Below are 19,788 nucleotides of genomic sequence, written 5' to 3' on the forward strand. Positions count from 1 at the left end.
GTACTTGCCAGACCCAGGATTCGAACCTGGGACCCACGGCATTACAGTCCAACGCTTAAGCCGCGCGGCCACCGTGGGTGTCAAATGACATTTAGATGATGATGCATTTACAATTAAAATAATATATTAGTCTCAATTTTAAATAAACACAAATATTTCGAAAGTTATATTTTTTTTACCATAAGCTTTGGAGATCACTTATATTATTTAAGTTACTCGTAAACTTTAATGTTTTTCTTCTATCGACATGTTTTCATATTCATATAATCGTTAAATCAATGCAATAGTTAATATAACCATATATCAGTATCTCTAATATCATTACAATTATTTTTATGGCGTTTTAATTGTTGTATAAAATATTTTAGTCAAAATATAATTAAATGAATTTTAGAATTCCTCCCGACGCAGTGAATCGATTAAAAACCCAGAAAACTTATAGTTTTAAAAATATATATATAATTTCCATTTTTATTTTGTATTTGGAAATCAAATAATATTGTGTACCTATCTTTATTATCATAACGGTCTTGTTTTCGTCTCATTTTTGCAAGTATTTGATTTTTTTATAATAGGTATATTAATAATATCTCAGATCTAGGGTGTCAACTCTAAAAATAGCGTTTTCCCGAAATCATAATTAATGTTTATTTTTAATTTATTACAAATAGTTTTTCTGTCGCAAATGTAATGTTTATGTCATTTGTGTAGGTTTTTAATAGTGTTATTATGTTCCCAAAATATTTTACCTAGAGTCAGTAAGAAATCAAATTTAAAAACATGTGGTAGTGTGTCATATTATGTTGTTTGTGGATATCATATATTTTTATCGTCTACACTCGATCTATAAAGATTTCCATTTATTTTCTTTCGGCTGTACTATTCATATTTGGTTTGCTCACTTACTAAAATAATTACAAGTATACATAATGTGCAGGGACCAGTGGCGAAGAGTGGAGGTAGGCTGTTAATATCCGACATAAATAGTGCCTAAACTTTGACATTCAAACATATGTATTTTCATTGAACATTGCAAGACGGTGAAATTTAATGTTAAAAACTTGCCAGCACCATCTGCTGATCGTGCCCTTTGAACAGAACAAGCCTCACTGATTTTTTGTGTAAATACTTTTATTGTACGAAAAAAGTCCTTTTTTGATCCTCTATATGGAGTCAAAACATGCGTATCTGAATTATGAATATAATAAATGTGAGGTATAGGCTTAAATCATTCCAAGCTTAACTTCAATTTTAAAAACATTTTTGAACAAAATTAACCTATCTGAAGAAATATGTAAGAATATACTTTTTTATGTTTTTTTCCACATAAACAATGCTTAAAATGAATGCATTATCATATATTTAAATTAAAATTCTTATATTTACAGTTTTCAAATTAATGCCAAAAAAAGTTTAAAAATGCGCTCCTGTAAAATATTAAAAAAAGCAGTTAGGCTTGTTCTTTTCTAACGGGGCGAAATTGTAGTCTTATTTCAATAAAAACAAATAAATATAACTGACAAAGTTTAGTGTCCACTATTTATGTCGAATTTTATAAACCTACCTCCACTTTTCGTCACTGGTAGGGACAAGTGTTGTACGCATTTATTTATTTTTAATTTATCATTTTAGCGTTTTGTGGAGTTTAAAGTGTTGGATTTTAGCATTTTTTTTATGCCACATATCACATAATTATCATTTCCAATAGATTTTAACACATCAATTTATTTATTATAGAAATATATATAAATACATAAATAATTAATTTTAAGGATAGCTAAACATGTTTTATCTTATATGAAATATACATTTTGTTAAAATTAACCACGGAGCATGTTTCAACAAGTAATTGTTTTAGATTAGTACCTCACTATCAGTTTCTATTAAATTGTAGTTACTGAAAAATCTTGCAGCATCGACACTATTCACTTAACTCCAAATTGATTTGATGCACCACAACCAAATTCTTTATATAGGTAGAACTTTTGTGCCTAATAATTATTGCATAATATCCGGCAACTAATTTTACATTTATTTGTGATTTTAGCATCTAGTTGCATATTTAAAAACTTCGCATTAATTAACATCTATCGAAGTATGCTATGTTTTTTTATAAGTTGTTTTTTTATTATTATTGATATTTCTTTGTTTGGACGCCATGATGGTTAAATAATAAATATAATTATTATTTTATTTCAATAATATTTTTTAAATTTTGGCGGCTTCGTTATTGACATGAGCCATCGCCATCTATAGATACAAAGCCTGAGCATATCTTTTTCCACTAGTATATTTTTCAAACGAGTGGTCCCACTGTTCAGCTGTGAAAATCAGATCCAAGATTGCTTAACATATTGATTCGCAAAACCACATAATTATAAGCCCTTTCCCGTTTCGAAATGAATTATAAAAATTCGCACATCAAATATATTATTACCTATCAGTATTATTTATAAGTATCTTCTTCTTCTTTCTTTGGCCATATCCGCCCCTTAACTGGAGCATATAGACACCACGCGGCACCTCCAAAAATTCCCTGTCGCTCGCCAGTCTTCTTGCTTCATTCCAGGTCAAACCAGCATCCCATAGCTCCGCCGTATACACTCTGTAGATTGTATTTAGCGGCCTTCCAGGACGCCGGAATCCAGTTGGCTTGAAGAACAGGCAAGCCAGGTTGAAGTTCTCTTCTGCACGTGGCCGAGCCAGGTCCAACGCCGCCTCTTCACTTTCAGCGTGATGAGAAGCTGCTTGGTGCGTTCTCTTATCTCCTCGTTGCTCCTAACGCACACCTAGTATTCGTCTCAAACATCTGTTTTCGAAACTCAGTATACGGTTGCTCTGAGCCTTCGTAAGGTGCCATGATTCGCTACCGTAAAGCATCACCGTCGAATAGGCGGCATTGCACATGCCGCCTATTTATAAATATACATTCTTTTTATCCATCAGTTTTCAAATAATGTTCTAATGTTCGTGTCTTATTTAGCATGTATTTATCATCTATCAAAATCAAACCTTTCCCTAGAGCTGGAAATATCGATTTGTAATATTAAAACTCGTATTTTTATTAGCAATGCATCCATATATATTAAGAACTCATAGTTTTTTCCGTTCATTTCTAAATAAATATTGATACATTATTTTTTTCTTTTGTTTTATTGATGTCAACTATCAATATTATTACTTATTATTGCTTTATACACCATTGAGAACACACAAAAAAAGTTTCAATTTTTTAAAACATGTGTAGAATTATTTATTTAAAAAAAACTAAATCTACGATTTTTTGTCAAAAAACGCTTGGGAGTTTTCACATAATATGCTAGGCTAAATCAGCTGGGAGTAAAAGGATTAATATGAATAGTGTAAGAATAAATATGATTTCTGAAAATATAATGGCTTGTAATGAATGAAACTGAAATCATTTACATCATCCGTTTGAAAAATGAATAATCTTTTAATTATATATAATAATAAAATCAAGGTGCCCAGAATACGTTAAAAAAATCGGTAAAAAAATAATTTGCATGAACCGAAATCGATCAACTATAACAGCACTTGACATTTTTAATGTTTTATTGATAAAAAAACAATATGTAGAAACGTAGGTTCTTATGTCATGTAACAATAATAACTATTGTTTCTAATCTAAATATGCTTAGAAGATTTTCAATAAATATCAAATGAAAATGTAATATTGTTTGAATTGATTGGGTTGGAAATGTCCCTCTGAGGCGGACGAAACCGGTCGTAATCTATTGATTAAAAGTAGAATAAGTACTGCAAAAAAATGGCGTTTTATTAAATTAAAACAACAATACAATGCAGTTCCACCATGAATTGACAGTTAACAAAATAAAAGAGAGTAATATTGTTTGATTTTGTATGTTAATTTATTAATCTCCATCTCTCATATTACATTAAAAACTTAATAGGTACATCAATATGATTAATTATTGTATTCTGACTTCTCAACGTGGTGATTTATCTTACAATGCATAACAATTATATAATAACGATTATAATAGCATATACACAGTGTAACAGAAACGGTAAGAGATATAGGTAAATGTAAAAAAAATACCAACATAATATTTTATGTTATAAAAATAATTAATGAAAAGTAGTATTCCCAGTTCGTGTTTTGCATACATCTCTTTGTGGCCTTTGTGGCGACCAGGTCGGACGGCCTGATGGGCCCAACAGCTGGTTGGACCGACTTAAGCATCTCTTCCCTCTCGGAACACATTCTTGGACATTCCAAGAGAATGTAGTTTGCATCATGTAGTTCTCCGCCACGTGGACATGTTAGCCGGGTAACAAGTCCAAGCTCATAGTGCTTGGCAGCGAATCCACTAAAGCCTGTCGAATAGGTACCTATTGGTGTAGGGGGCAGTATTCATTTGGTTATCTCCAATCGCCATTGTATATACGGAAAGAACAAAAAATATGTGTGCTTGCCCTTTGTAGAAGCATTCCACTTTCGCTGCCTGGTCTTCGACGCTGCATCCAGCGTCATGAGACCTCAATAATACTTTTTCAGTATCAAAGTTTAGAGGCCAGGCAAGGTGAAAGTCATCAACCTTCTCACCTTTAAAGAGCATCGTGGATGCACCGCGAACCAGGTCAAGGTCTGGAGGAAGGATTCCGGCCAATACAGGGAGCGCTGATATATAGGCAACAACGCACTGTGCTGCCCACTTAAAAAAATATTCTTTATTTTGACACTTTTTTGGATACCCACGGGTAGGTACCAACACCAAACGCCAGCAACGTAGGCTTCGATTCCCATGAATATGACCTCGTAGGCAATTTTAAGCGCCCTTGATCGTAAACCCCACACGAGTGACCCTCTGGAAGGTCGTCCCAGCCTTATAGACCTCGGTCCTGGCATGGTGGTCGACATTCCACATAGTGTCCAATTAATCGTCGAGATAGATGACAATCTTTGAAAGTTTAACGCTAGTATTACCAAAGCGAGCTATGGGAGGCTGCGTACTTTTAAACCTTCCTGGTCATTTTAGGACAATGGCTTCTGTTTTGGTAGGTGCGAAGGACATTCTAAGTGCCTTCTTAATTTTCCCTATGACTATATTGATTTTTGGACTACAACACTATTTCAACATGCACATGCCCAAAAGATGGCAGCACTGACCCGTTATTACCATATAATATTATTATGATCGATCCTTCTTTCACGGCCCTAGGCCCCGAGTGTATATCATAGATTGGTGTATATTAGTCTATGGTCCTAGTTAATGCGTTGCATGACACGTTGGCAATAAAATATAATGGATGTAAAACGTGAGTGTAAAATGGAGGAATCTGATACAGAAAGGCGGCCTTGTTCTGGTGTACCGATTAAACATTTTAACAGCCTTGACTCTCGCACAACTGTAAAGAAAGAGAACACCGACGAATCCAATTGCTGTTTTGAGGTTAGTTTTTGACAACTAATTCCGTTAGTCATACAATTTAAAAGCTACAATTGTGTTTATAGAACAATTCACATATATTATCAGTCAAAATAACGTATTAAAGATAAAAATGTCGTTTACCTGCACCGGTACGCTTAATCTAGAATTGTACGCGGCCTGGCGTATGACGCTGAGTAGCGTGCATGACAAGGATGTGGACCTCCTATTCCATGGGCATTTATTTTTCCTCAACCTATCCTTCAACGAAATGATTTGTAATTGTAACGTTTGGGAAGGACTTATGTCGCCGGATTGTAATTTTTTAGACGACATGCGAAATGTGTAATAAATCAATTTTTAACATTCTAAAGAATATAAATATTTGAACGTACTCGATTCAATCAGAAGATATATTTCTGGTGTGTATAAATCAAAGTGAAAGTGTTAAATAATCAACAAAAGCCACGATTACTCATATTATGTTTGTCTTTTCCATAATCTCTTACGACAATAATATTTATTACCTATATGGTTTCATTTTAGTACCCAGAAACGGACCTGACTGATATTAAACCCGAGACTGACCTTCACATTGATGATATCAAATGCGAGTTTGTCGATGACATTTCGCACCCATCATATTGTGTCGAAGAACCTCAACCTGGGTGCTCGTATTCAAATTATTCACCAGTTCATCAGGTACGTTAAATTATATTTCACACAGTTACGTCTCGTGAGGATGTGGCGATTACAGGGTAGAAGACACCCTTTTGAAAAAAATCCTTTGCGATAAACCCCATTACAAATTACACGTATCAGGATTCTTAATTCTTCCATTATTCATTACAATTTTTGTTCTTCATTTATTACAATCTCTGAATGATTGACTGGTTCGTCCTGTACTCCGTCCAAGAAATACAAAGTATTCAGCGCCAACACCTAATCTCAAAGGCATTTTTTTAAGACATCAATTGCCTTCCGCTCCCTTACCTTCAGGATAGGTAAATAACTCGACTCCGTATAGAAATAGCTATAGAGAACACTAATGTTTGCACAAGCATTATTTTTGTGGCAATCGAAAATCCCCGACCCTTCCATATAGTGGTAAGAGGTCTCATCGCATTTTTTGCAATCTGTGTGCGTCTTCTTATTTCCGCTTCACATCCGCCCTTTCCACCGATGGTCGATCCCAGATATAAAAACTCGTCTAATGTTTCTAAGTTTTGTAGTGTACGTGCTGTTGATAGAAGGTTAGCCCGATCGACAACCATTAATTTGGTCTTATTCCTTTTCCTATTCGAAAGGAAAGGACATTGACATTGACACCGTGCGTGTGGAATAAGTAAATTTGTTTTCACAAAATCTAGTGTTTTCTTCTTTCCAAATAGCTTCTTTTCGTACCTGGCCTGGCATTTTTTGTCAACAACAGTTGGCAACACTGGTGAGCTTTTGGCGACTAAAGTAGTCATGAAGAGACGATACGAGAAGAGGATCTCGACACCTGATGATATCACAATAATCAAATTGGAATTTGGCTTAGAAATATGTACGAAATACATATAAGTAGTCGTTGTAACATTATTTGTACTGCCTGCACTTATGTTATATTATTGTGCTATTTTCAGATCCCGGCAACGAGGCTGGTCAAAGTTAAATCTGAGAATGATTATAAGGAAGTTCCCATCGAGTTTGAGGGTGTCAAGATTAAAGACGAGATTGTAAATGACGCTTTTCGCCAATTTCATGATGGTGACCCTAAAGCTAAATGCTCTGCATCAGAATGCAGTCCAGTAGATGAAGTACGTACTATTTAAACTAAGTTTCGTCAAAATATAATCGCGTTTTCTTCTAATTTATTGATATACCTACTAGATTTAAAATGTAACTAACTGTATTTCTTAACCGGAAATAAATTCAGTAGGTACTTAACTTTAAAAAAACCCTAAGTAAAGGCCTCATATAAATATGCACGTTATCATTATTAACAATATTTAATTGTTTCACCGTCGATTTATCAAATCGATTAAAAGGTACATTTTCGTGTTATTGTTTAAGGGTTTTACTAGAGAATTGCTTCCATATGGCCGGTGTACCATGAATACCCGGTGTACCACTTTGCAAATTATGACTATCATTTTTTTATCAAGACATAAAATTCATGTTGATTTTACACAGAATCATCATTTTAACTAATCAAGGAATTTGGGCATACGGTTCGTTTACCCTATTGACTCTTCAAGATCAGATGACATGCTTAGGCCGTTGAAATGTTCTAGAGTGGACGTCAGTAGAGGAACAACGTCCCAGGAGTGTATCAGTAGGTACCTACACAGAAATAATATAATATTTAAAAAAAATAATGATGATATATCCGTACGTATTTTCTTCGATTTTTAATATTATTTATTCCATTTATATTTACCAATCGTTGTGCAAACAGAAACGACGAAATTCATGAATAAATAATGACAGATTGCATTGTATAAAAAATAGCATCAAATACTTTTCACGAAAAAGCATTACGTTTATTGTAAATATATGTAGGAGTTCAATGTGAGTCAACTGGGGGAGTCATCGATGTGTCGTAGATTATGGTGTTGAGAACGATGATGAAGAAGTCGAAGATGAATGCAGGAGCGAGTTTTATTTACGGCGTAACAGTCGGTACTCTAGTATAAATAAATTGACAGTACGTATACTGAGATAGTTACGAGCCAGGTACTTAGATTGGAGTGACCTCTCGATGAATTATTATTCGCAGTTTATACAATCAAAATAATATCTAAACATCATAATTTAGGAAATAACCATTATTAATCGAGACAGCCACTTTCATTTGCGTCAATAGATATCCAAATAGCTGACTATTTTATAAAATATAGATATCGCGGAAATAACAATAAAGTATATTTACTGGTTTTACTATAATTCGACACTACTGAAATGAATAAAGAATTCATAATTGAGGTACAGTATTTAATTTTGCCGATCAATAATTTGCTGCCAGCTATATATATATAACTATATTCGTCGGTCCTTATGCTAGTTGAAATAAAAGAAACAAAAATTATTAGAATCAAGCAGAAGAGACTTTCAAAGTTGGTGGACTGAAGAGTATGGGTTGATCAACGAATGCCATAAAATATAAAGCAAAATGATTTATTTTGTATTCTAAGACAGATGTATGCAAAATCTCGACAGTAAAACAGTATTATGAGGCAAATCACTCCTTGAAAAAATTAAGGACGAACAAAAAGAATTTATTTATCGGGCAATTAAAAATAAAAATATTCCATTAACAAACCTACTGAAATTTATCTGCAGTCAAATACAATCGTTAAAAATTAAAAACCGTTTGGTATAATAAAGAATCGTGGTTAAAATGTTCACACGGCCTCTGAAATTTTTGAAAACGGAAAAAGAATTTAAAGAATTTAAGATATGTATCTATGCCATTAGTTAGAAACAAGGTAAAAGATAAAATCTTTAGAAATCGATTGTATTTTTTAAAAACTATTTCTTTCCCCATTAAAAACTGCTCGACACATCAGGCAGTCAAAAAATAAAATTTAGGAAGTTTTGTCACCCACACGTAAAACGGTCCCCTAACCCTGATCTAGGCTAATATAATTGGTACAATTTTAGTTTAGTCCTTAAACACGAAATGCCTGCCGTGTGTTTCAATTACTCATAGTGTTACATTCAGCAAAAAAACGTACATACTACTCCAAATCATATATTTAAAATAATCAAATGTCAAAACAATCATAATGTTTCATTTATTTTAATTTTACCAATCCTATTCTTTTTGTAGATTTCTACCCAACAATATCTCGCAGTAAGTCAGAGTGAACCACTGGACATCGTTAGAAAAGATACAGTTGACGATAACCAGGCCAACAACAAAATAGCACATGCAACCAATCAAAACAAAAATATGATTATACAGCTTTCGGAAACAACTATTGACGAACAGAACGTCAAACACGATGTTCATAAATTATACTTGCCAAAGGAAAACCTATTAGAATGCAATGATAGCTTTTCTAAAATATCGGAGCATGGTGTGCACAAAATTGGTAAAATCCCACCTCAATGCGATATATGTTTTAAAAGTTTTCTGCATATTGGTAATCTCAATAAACATAAGATGATACATACAGGTGAAAAACCATATCAATGCGATGTGTGTTTTAAAAAATTCCTGCAAAATGGTCATCTCAAAACTCATAAAATGATCCATACTGGTGAACGAAAACATCAATGCGATGTGTGTTTTAAAAAGTTTCCGGAAAAACGTACTCTTAAAAGACATAAAATGACACATACGCGTGAAAAACCATTTCAATGCGATGTGTGTTTTAAAAAATTTCGGCAAAGAAGTTATCTAAAAAGTCATAAAATGACACATACTGGTGAAAAACCACATCAATGCGATGTGTGTTTTAAAAATTTTCAGCAGAGAAGTCATCTCAAAAGTCATAAAATGACACATACGGGTGAAAAACCATATCAATGTGATGCGTGTTCTAAAAAATTTCTGCGTATTCGTAATCTCAAAAGTCATAAAATGATACATACTGGTGAACGAACACACCAGTGCAATGTGTGTTTGAAAAAATATCTGCATATTAGTAGCCTTAAATCACACAAAATGACACATACTGGTCAAAAGTGACATTTATGCGACTGTGTTTTAAAAAAGTTTGTACTTATTAGTAATCTAAAATGACACATACGATAAGCCTTTTGAATGCGAGGGTTTTTATAAATGCACTCTTATCGGACATTACACATTCCGCTAAAATTCATATCAATGCACGGATGCTTATATATATTTTAATTGTAGGCACCTCAGAATTCTCAAAAGCTATAAAATAAAACATTCGAGTGGATAATCATAATACGTGATGGCAGTGACGTCCCTAGACAAAATGCCCGCCCCTAGGCAGTGCCAAAATGCCGCCACATTTTTTTTATACTTACAGTACATTTTATCATCCTTTCATGACTCCAATATCTAAGAAATGTGTTGTATGGATACATTACTAATAAGATATGTCTTGTTATATCTAACACTATATCTAATTTGAATGCCAAATCTGCTTCAATAGACAATATTTCGAGTCTACGATTTCAGATAGGTACATTTAAAAATACGTCTGACAAATTCCAAAACTCGCGAGTAACTAGCAAACATATTTGGATAAATTTTAAATTATGTAAGTACTTATGTACTTACTTATAATTCAAATATTATTTGCAAATCAGCACGTGTCATTGCTGTTCACCATAGATGTGACGTCCAAGGACAACGGAAGTAAACAAGACATCGCGATCCCCACAAAAAAATAAAGTCCTGTTAAAACTTTTATAGTAGGTAATTAATCCATTTTGTTTCCAACCAGTGAGCTGAAATTCGAATGGAAATATATTTCCGTTATAACTACGTTTAGGTAGCTATTTCTATATAAAAATAATGATTCTCCTCGATTTGCCGCCCTTCGGGTAACTGCCGCCCCCAAGCGACGCTCAATCTGCCTACCCACACGGGACGTCACTGCGTGTTGGTTGATATAAAATATAATAATACGTCGTTGTATGAATTCGAAACACGTAAAAGTGCAGAACAGAGGCGAGAAAAGTCGATCGCAACTAGAAACAACTTGACCCTCTTTTTTTACCGAAATATACTTGGATTTTTTATAATAATCTTAATGAAACTACATACTAGGCTATGACGAACCTTATTCTGTATGTAGCAATGAGTATTCCTGAAATATTATTAGTAAATAAATATTACCATAATTTGTTTTTGCTTTATTATTTTTTTAGTATGTAACTTTTTAAAGTTTTGTTCTAAACTAATCTAAACATGTTACGTGTAAAATTTTAAGTTTAAAAACGCCACATTAAAGGCTCGGGCACACAGAACGCAATGGTTGCGGCGGTGAGCGTTCTAAGAACGTGTAAGTAGTAAAATATCGTAGTTGCTAACGGTTTTTGTTCGGGCGCGGAATGATTCCTTTTTCTATTAGTCCTACAAAGTAATAGAAAAAGACGATGCTGGGTACATGACAAAGATTCGAGAAGTACCTACCTTCGTATGAAGATTGATTTTTTTTCTATTTCGTATGTCACGTGTAAGTTTCGAGTAACTACATGACCTGATAAAACCGAAGATTGAGCTATGCACAGCGAACTGAAGAGACCCAAATGGCACAAGGGAAGGATTGGCCATTTGTTGAGGTAAGATAGGCAAACATTTTTTTATAAACACAATTGAAACATTACTATTATATCGTTACTAGTCTTTCAATAGTTAATTCATATTAGTTTTCATGATATTCTGTTTCTTTGTCAATTAATTTCAACCAAAAAGTTATACTAGTTATGTCATTTAAAACACTTTATATGTATTGTTAAGCTATGTATTCATATTTATGTAGCTGAAAAATAATAGCGATCAGATATCTATTGTTTAATGTATCAAATTACTCTGCAGTAATCTATTCCCAGCGAATCAATTTCCAGCAAACAACTCTTAGCTAGATCAGCAAGTTGATTGGCAATATTAGATACGGTATATTATTACATCATATCACAGCACATTATATCATTACGGTGTATTAACCGAATAATCATTTTTCATGGTATCATATTTTCTTTCGACTGTAATAATAAATAATATTTCATTTCGCTACTCGATTTTAAACGCTGACTCTATAATTAATCCAATATGATTATGTACCAGAATTTTATGTTAAGGTATTACTTTTTATTGTATAAATAACGAAGAATAATTTATCTTAATGTCACTCGAATCCAAGTACCTAGCTCGTAACTATCTCAGTAGATTATAATTATGTACTATCATTGTATAATATACTATTGTACCGATACGCTGCTAATAAATCTCACCCTGCTACACCGTAGACTTCATTATCATCATCCTCAGCCCACACATCGAACACCACAGTAGTGACCCAACATTTATTTTCATAAAATTCTCTGTAAATTATTTGTCAATAAATGCCGACTAATTACTTTATAATATTTTTTTACATTTATCATCCCCATAATTCACACCTAATTTTGGAATGAAATAGTCAATTTATTCTTTGTAAAAAATAATATTTATTGTTTTTTTTTTATGACAGCGATGGACAAAAAGTTTAAATACATATTCACAAATGAAAATCACATAAGCTTATAAAAAAGTAAGTATTACATTGAAGACACTTTACACAAAAAAGGCTATAACAAACCAACTGTCTGGTTAGCAAAATATGTGTTTGAAACCACACAGTTCAAAGTTGTTTTTCCTGGATGTTTCTGAGATAAGCAAGCTATAAGATATATTCAGAAATAAAAATCACATAAACGTATCAAACAAGGCTAGAAGACAACATCGGAACGAACGGGATTCCAACACACATTTCGCTTACGATCAATTGTCTGGTTAGTTAAATATGTGTTTGAATACCTCCCAGTCCAAAGTTGTTTTTCCAGAATATTTACGAGATAAGCTACAAGATATATTCACAAATAAAAATCACATAAATATAATAAAAAATGAGCAATAGATTATTTTCTATTGAAGACAACTTTACACATAAAAGACTACAACAAACTTATTGGAGAACGTCATTAGCCATAATATAAAATTATGATGAGATTTCTATTAAGCGTCATTTACTTATCACTGACAATTGCATATATAAAAAATAAAGGTACTGTTCGGTTAAAGCGGATACAGCGGAAAACGCTTTTTGAAAATAGCAGATAAACTGGATTATTTGTTAGGTTAACCTAACCAAACCTAACCTTACCTAACCTAACCCAACCTAACCTAACCCAAACTAACAAATAATCCAGTTTATCGGCTATTTTCAAAATGCGTTTTCCGCTGTATCCGCTTTAACCGAACAGTACCAAAATAAATATTGAAATTATATAACTGCATTTAAAAAATAACCAAATACTTTTTTTATTTAATGACGAACAAAAGAAATCTCCTCAAAATCTTCTTCGTCGTTATCCACCATACTCACGTCCATAATTTACACTAGGGTATATTGGTGGATAAAGCGTCAATTACATTGAGCTTACGAGCTGTTTCGCTGAGAAGCCACGAGCCAGCGACTATTTTGACAGAACGTAGTTCGTTTTTTTGACCAATGACATTAATATGGACGAATCATCTGGGAATAAAAATGACACTCTTTTTTTTGTCGGGTCTACCGAATGGCATAATCTGTTCTAACGCCATTACAATAAAGATGATATTGCTAGTTTAGTCGGGTCTGCCGAACAGTTCGGTTCGAACGGATTCGCTCAAATGAACATTGACACAAGAAACACTATTCTAACGCCATTAAAATAAAGGTGATATTGCTATAAATTTCCGATGCGTGATATCGCATAGTGGAAATTGCGTGACGTCTACCTATACCTACATGCGAATGCGCGAATTTACTTGCTAGCTACTGTATTGAGTGCGTCGTCCATTAATAATGTCATTGATTGGTGGTAATACTGAGAGTGAGAAGGATGCAATTGATGTTTAGAAAGAATTCTCGTAACACGTAACTCCTCATCTACCATCTGTAACCACTCTAGTTTTTTTTTATTTCATTTCCACGAGCGCTGAAACACCAAATTCGACCAAGATACGACGATCCAAACGGTAACAGAAATTTATTTGCTGTTGTACCTAACTAGGCAATCGAGGATAATTGATTCTAAAGCGATAGGTAGGTATCCAAAATGCTTACAACTCTAGCTCAGGTAATGAGGCGTTGTGCACAGGGTCGTTTTTTAGATCTATTAAAATTTCCTCCTCAGTATGATGTGTGTACCGTCGAATATTGCGAATAGATTGGTGACCCACTGGTACACTTGATAGTCAAGGTGATGGAAAATGCTCCAGGAAGGAGTTTTAATGTTCTCTACACTTCACAACGTCACACCTGGGAAGCAATCAAGCTTAGAGTTTTTAACTTTTCTGGTTCACAGGTCTAACTTGTCAGTGAATGATTTTAATTTTCCTGCAGGCTTAAATTAAAAATGTTTAATTTTAATAAAGATCATTAAAAAAATATATTACTTCCAGCCACTAATTGTCCTTGTAAAGAAAATCATAACCCATATTTTCAGCATTGAAGAAAGAAATTATTTCTGTTCGCAAAGAGATAGTAGGTAGGTACTTTTACTTTTGAGAGCCTACATATTATGAAGCAGCAAACACTTAAAATCAGAATCCATATTTTCACACAGTGATGCCAAAAGTCTACAACGGAGAGAAATTAATTTTATGCAATTCACCACTTACATAGCTCTGCTTGAAGGAACTATGCCGAAGATGCCCAATATGACAACCTCTGGTTGAAACCTTAGGGTCTTGGCTACCTAAAACCACTTTCCAACCCTCGAGTAAGCCCTTTACAAGAGAGGGTGAAGCCTTCTAACGTTGCCCATCGTCTTCAGCAGCTGCCAGGCACTGACTGACACCAAAACTTGGCGGTGAATCGAATCAGAAAATGCTTTTTGAAAAATAATTTAAATAACCAGTAGGTACCAACTATTAATAATAATTAAAATCCTTTCCACGCGGTCGGCACACCTATTGTCCCTTCAATAATTGGATATTCGATTTAATTAGTATGTTATTTAAATGTGGTACCTAATTAAATATCTAGTAATTAAATGCTCCGCGGTTATCAAGCAAAATAAAAACGAAAACATTTAAACTTTTTTTTTAAATTATGCAGTTATCCGGTTTCATTTTTGACAATTATTATTAGGTAGGTATCGAAAATGACGACACGGAAGTAATCGTAATTTTTACAGAATTATAAATTATGTCGCCATTTAAGCCCGTGCTCCATTGATCAAGAGGATACGCGATACCCTAGTTCTATAAGGAAACAACTCAAAATTTTGCAGTTTTGAGTTAATAATGCCATTTGATACAGAATCGTGGTAGCTACATAATTCAATTAAAAAAAAAAATTTAAATCCCAATAATTAGTAAAAGCAAATAATTCCATATGGAATTTCTTTGTATTCTACATGTTCATAGTTCTATAAGGAAACATTTTACTAGGTTCGTTATTGAACTAAAAAAATTGAACCACATTGAGCTTGTCATAGTTCTAAGGAAACAAGTCAAAAAGATCAAACCAGTGACAGTCTATTCATTAACACAATTATTATTCAGAAACTATGAGACTATTTTTTTTTATGTAACTAATTCATTGTAGTCTTAAATAATTTAAATTAACATTATTCTATCGAATGAGAAGTAAATTGATGATTTAAAACAGAAATTCCTTGAAATTTTGAGAATTTCTACACTCTTTACATGGTAACAATTTACTTACTTACTTTAATAGAATATTCTGATAGACTAAGTGCTCTATCCTCAGCACACCAAGTAGAAAGTAGAAGTAGCCTTAAAAAGTACTGATGGTTTAGATCAGTGCTCCCCAACCTTTTCTCACCCACGGCACACTAAAGGTCTTCCCAGAATACCGCGGCGCACCGCACGTAAAACAATTTATATACCAATACATGGACCCCACATACTCTAAAATAGCGTTTTTTAAATGGTGATCGAGGGAAAATTAATGGTAGGTATTGATTGTATGCTTAGCATTTTTTTGTATTTATTAATACATCCACTCGAATTATGGTTAGTTGTCGGGTTAAGAATAATAATTATTTGTCAAGTATTGACATAATATTAATAAATTGTACCCTGCAATTGCATGTTTTAAAATATTTATACTAGCGTAGTACAGTAGCGCCGCAGGCGACTTTTTATACTATTGGAGCAAATTTTTATATTCTGCTTATCTCACTTATCTGTTGACCTGCCACGCCGCCCCCCTTGAGCCTGGGTCCCCAGGTTAGAGTCCTGTCAGCCCCCTTTGTGGGGACCATGCACCAAAATTACATTAATTTATGTTTTTTATTTGATGAATAATTAAATATACAAACAACATAGCACACGACGAAGAACTAAATATACATATTTCCATGTATTTGTATTATCAATATCAAAACTACTAGATATGTCGTAGAAAATGGGAGCTGAACTACGATAGCCTTGTCGAAAATCCGAGGACATTCTTTATTAACCAATGGAACATCGGCGAAGTTCAGTTTTAGCATCCCGTCGTTTCTCAATTCCCTTAGAATGTATAGCGAAAGCGCTTCTACAGAATTTTTGGCATTGGTTGCAAAAGGGATACGAATCCAGTCGTATTAAAAGTAATGATTAAATTTCTTTTGCAGAAAAGTTAAATTTTTTTGAGACGGATCCAAAATTAATTATTTGTTTTCAATTGTGGTCTGGTAGGTCCTTTGGTACATTTGCAGAGATCTTAACTCCTTCTAATTTATCAGAGCACGTCAATATATTTTCATTCTCAAATATATTACAAGCCATGTACGTAAATTTGGCTATTAAGTAAGTAGGTACATATTGTGTTTATTGTGTTTTTTTAGGTGATGCACCGCGGCACACCGGTTGCGGAGCACTGGTTTAGATACCGATAAATATCCCTTGCAGACAAGCTTCATTTTTGATAATATTTGATAGGTGCATGACATGGCTCCCACATAATGAAGCGGGCCCCCAGGCTAGGATATTTTTCGGGCTCCCCTACCTATCACTAAGGTTAAGGGCATTATGACGCTTTATAGTAGTGCTTTCCAAATGGTGTTTACAGACAAATTATGGATATTTAGTGTATTTATAGTCCTTAAATCCACTTGAATTATAGAGTATCGACACACAATTAAAAATTGGATAGCATTACCACATACTTTCAAATATTAACATTACAGAAGGAAAATAGCGCCGCAGGCGACTTTTTTACTGTTAGAGCAAATTTGTGATGTGTGTTCATCTTACTTATCTGGTCGACTCGCCACGCCGGGCCCTCCATGAGACCGGGCCTCCAGGCTAGAGCCCTGTCAGCCCCCCCTTGTGAGGGCAATGGTACATACATGTACATGCAAGTATCAATACTTTTTCTTTCGATACGATGGCCAGTGCCACTAAACATAAGTGACCAACAGATTTTTAATGAGCCATTTTTTTGTGGAAAATGTGAGAAAATACATCAGCTATTAAATTTCCTTGAGTTTCAAGTTTCAAGTAGGTATGTGTGTGAACATTTTTATTGAAAAATAACCCAAATGTGAATTCATCGCTCATTGGATGATGTATTATGACATTACTATGTAAGAGGAACCATCTTTTTGGTATGTGAATAAAAATAAATAAAAAACTGGCATTCGGGACATGATAATGTCTATTTTAACAATGTTTAGTAAACAATAAAAGTGACATAAGAATTATAAAAATATTTTTGTCGATAATAATTGTTATTTTCTTCTTCTCGGTGAGAATAACCTGTAATATAAATAACATAATACTGAAACATATTCAGGTTCAATTTACATTTGACAATTTAAACTTTGTTCTCGCTAGACTATAATAGATGTATAAGAAAAAAATAACAAACCAGAAAGGACAAGAAAATTCAGTATTTACAAAAGCATAAAATGACATACAATCATTAAAGACATAAATCGACAAGAAAATGTAGTATTTACAGAAGCATAAAATGATATAGAATCGATATAGATAAAGAATCGTTACAGACATAACTCAACAAAAAAATGTATTATTTACAGAAGCATAAAATGATATAGAATCATTAAAGACATAAATCGACAAGAAAATGTAGTATTTACAGAATTATATATATATATAACCATTATTTAGAGGTTTTTTAAATAATTATCTGCAGTATGTGTCGATGTCAGATTAGATTCTATATACAAAGACCTAACTAAATATAAAGGGAAAAAATGAGATAATCTAAGCGATGCCGGCTATTATTAAACAGTATTATAATGTTTTAATGATTAAAAGTAAATGCATCACATAATAAAAAATATTTAGGTTTAATTTTCATTCCAGGTCAAGTTTACTTAACCAAATAATAAAATTAATGTACAAGATGTAACAATAAATCATAAAATATAATATATAAGATTTAGATGCAGTTAAATAAAGATAAAATAACACAATACCTCCATACTGGTGATTTTCAGAGCATAATATAAAAATATACAAGAGGAATGATAGAACAAAAGATTAATACAAAAACAAACAAGAAAATATCAATAACCGTCAAAGATTTTTAAGTGTAACTATTGAAGTGTATCAATCTGCCTGTAGATTTTTATAAAAATCCCAATGGACCCTAGGAATGACATTACTATCGCATAATGCAATTAAGTCCTTCTTTTTTGCGGCTGATATTTTTGGGCACGATGTATATGCCTTGTTAAGGACTGGTACATGGGGGGTTCCTCTCATCAGTCGACGAACATCAATGCTCTTAAAGCTCTCATCGCCATAACTAGTTTTGTAATGGATCATGTATGGCGTGGTCTTTTGTAATTTTACCATTTTTACATCATTCCAAATAACTTTTTCGTTATCGATATTTATAGAAAAGTTTTTGCCAGTATCCATGCATAATTTTTTTATATCGACGAATTCGTCATTTGCCATTTCCATGACAGTGTACGCCGGCCCATTTTTTTTTGCAGATTGCATAATAGCAGTCCACTGACAAGGAACGGCAATAACATTATCCTCCGTTTTGAGGACACGTGTTTTTCCACGTTCAATACATGCATGAACACTGTCGTTTTCATTTTGCCCATGCCCAACTATAAAATATTTATGAATTATTTCTTCAATATTTAATGTCTTTAAACAATGCAAGTATAGAGACATTAAATATTTATTTTTGTTTTGCGCTACGCAATTGTCGCTGTATAACATCACTGTCTTTTTACTATGACAATATTTTTTTTAAATATAGATATATACAGCTCCCAATGTCGAAGGCTCCTCTATTCGCTATCCCTTCATGCCATGTGAAGCAGTAGCCAGTTTTTTTAATCAAATTAAAAACGGTGAAATTATACAGCGACAGCTTGCATTTATAATACAGCTCCGATACATTACCTGTGGGCGTTGGAATAACTGCCAGCAAATCAAAACAGCTCACTTCTGTGTCTACAGATGTTGCAGCCAAGGCTGTATCCCGCTCTTTCTCGACCCGACACAACCTTTTTTCAGCATCATGCTGTTTCAATATTTCAGCTTTGGCAACCTGCTCATCTTGTGAAAGGATTTTGAACGATGTGCACAGTGTGCAGGCATCTTTCTTTGGTTTAAAGAAAGAAATATTAAACTCAGTCGTGAATAATTTGTGATAAATATTAAATTTTGGTGCTGGCTTGTTTTCCAAAGTGCAGATGTCTACATAAAGTCTGT

At 33.4% G+C, this 19,788-nt stretch overlaps 1 protein-coding gene across 1 annotated transcript in view; it reads left to right on the forward strand.

The window, feature by feature from the left end:
- The window catches only part of LOC147076447 (uncharacterized), a 28,190-nt gene extending 16,822 nt beyond the window's left edge, over positions 1–11,368 (forward strand). The window contains exons 5-8 of the mRNA XM_085940484.1: positions 5,958–6,113; positions 7,040–7,213; positions 9,874–10,020; positions 11,312–11,368. Coding sequence (XP_085796610.1) covers positions 5,958–6,113; positions 7,040–7,213; positions 9,874–10,020; positions 11,312–11,368 — 534 coding nt within the window. The remainder of the gene's footprint in view (positions 1–5,957; positions 6,114–7,039; positions 7,214–9,873; positions 10,021–11,311) is intronic.
- Positions 11,369–19,788: the final 8,420 nt, after the last annotated feature.

The sequence above is a fragment of the Rhyacophila brunnea genome, unplaced genomic scaffold (genome assembly GCF_057557595.1).
Source record: "Rhyacophila brunnea isolate RB1 unplaced genomic scaffold, BYU_Rbru_1.0 scaffold_13, whole genome shotgun sequence".
NCBI classification, from domain to species: Eukaryota; Metazoa; Arthropoda; class Insecta; order Trichoptera; family Rhyacophilidae; genus Rhyacophila; species Rhyacophila brunnea.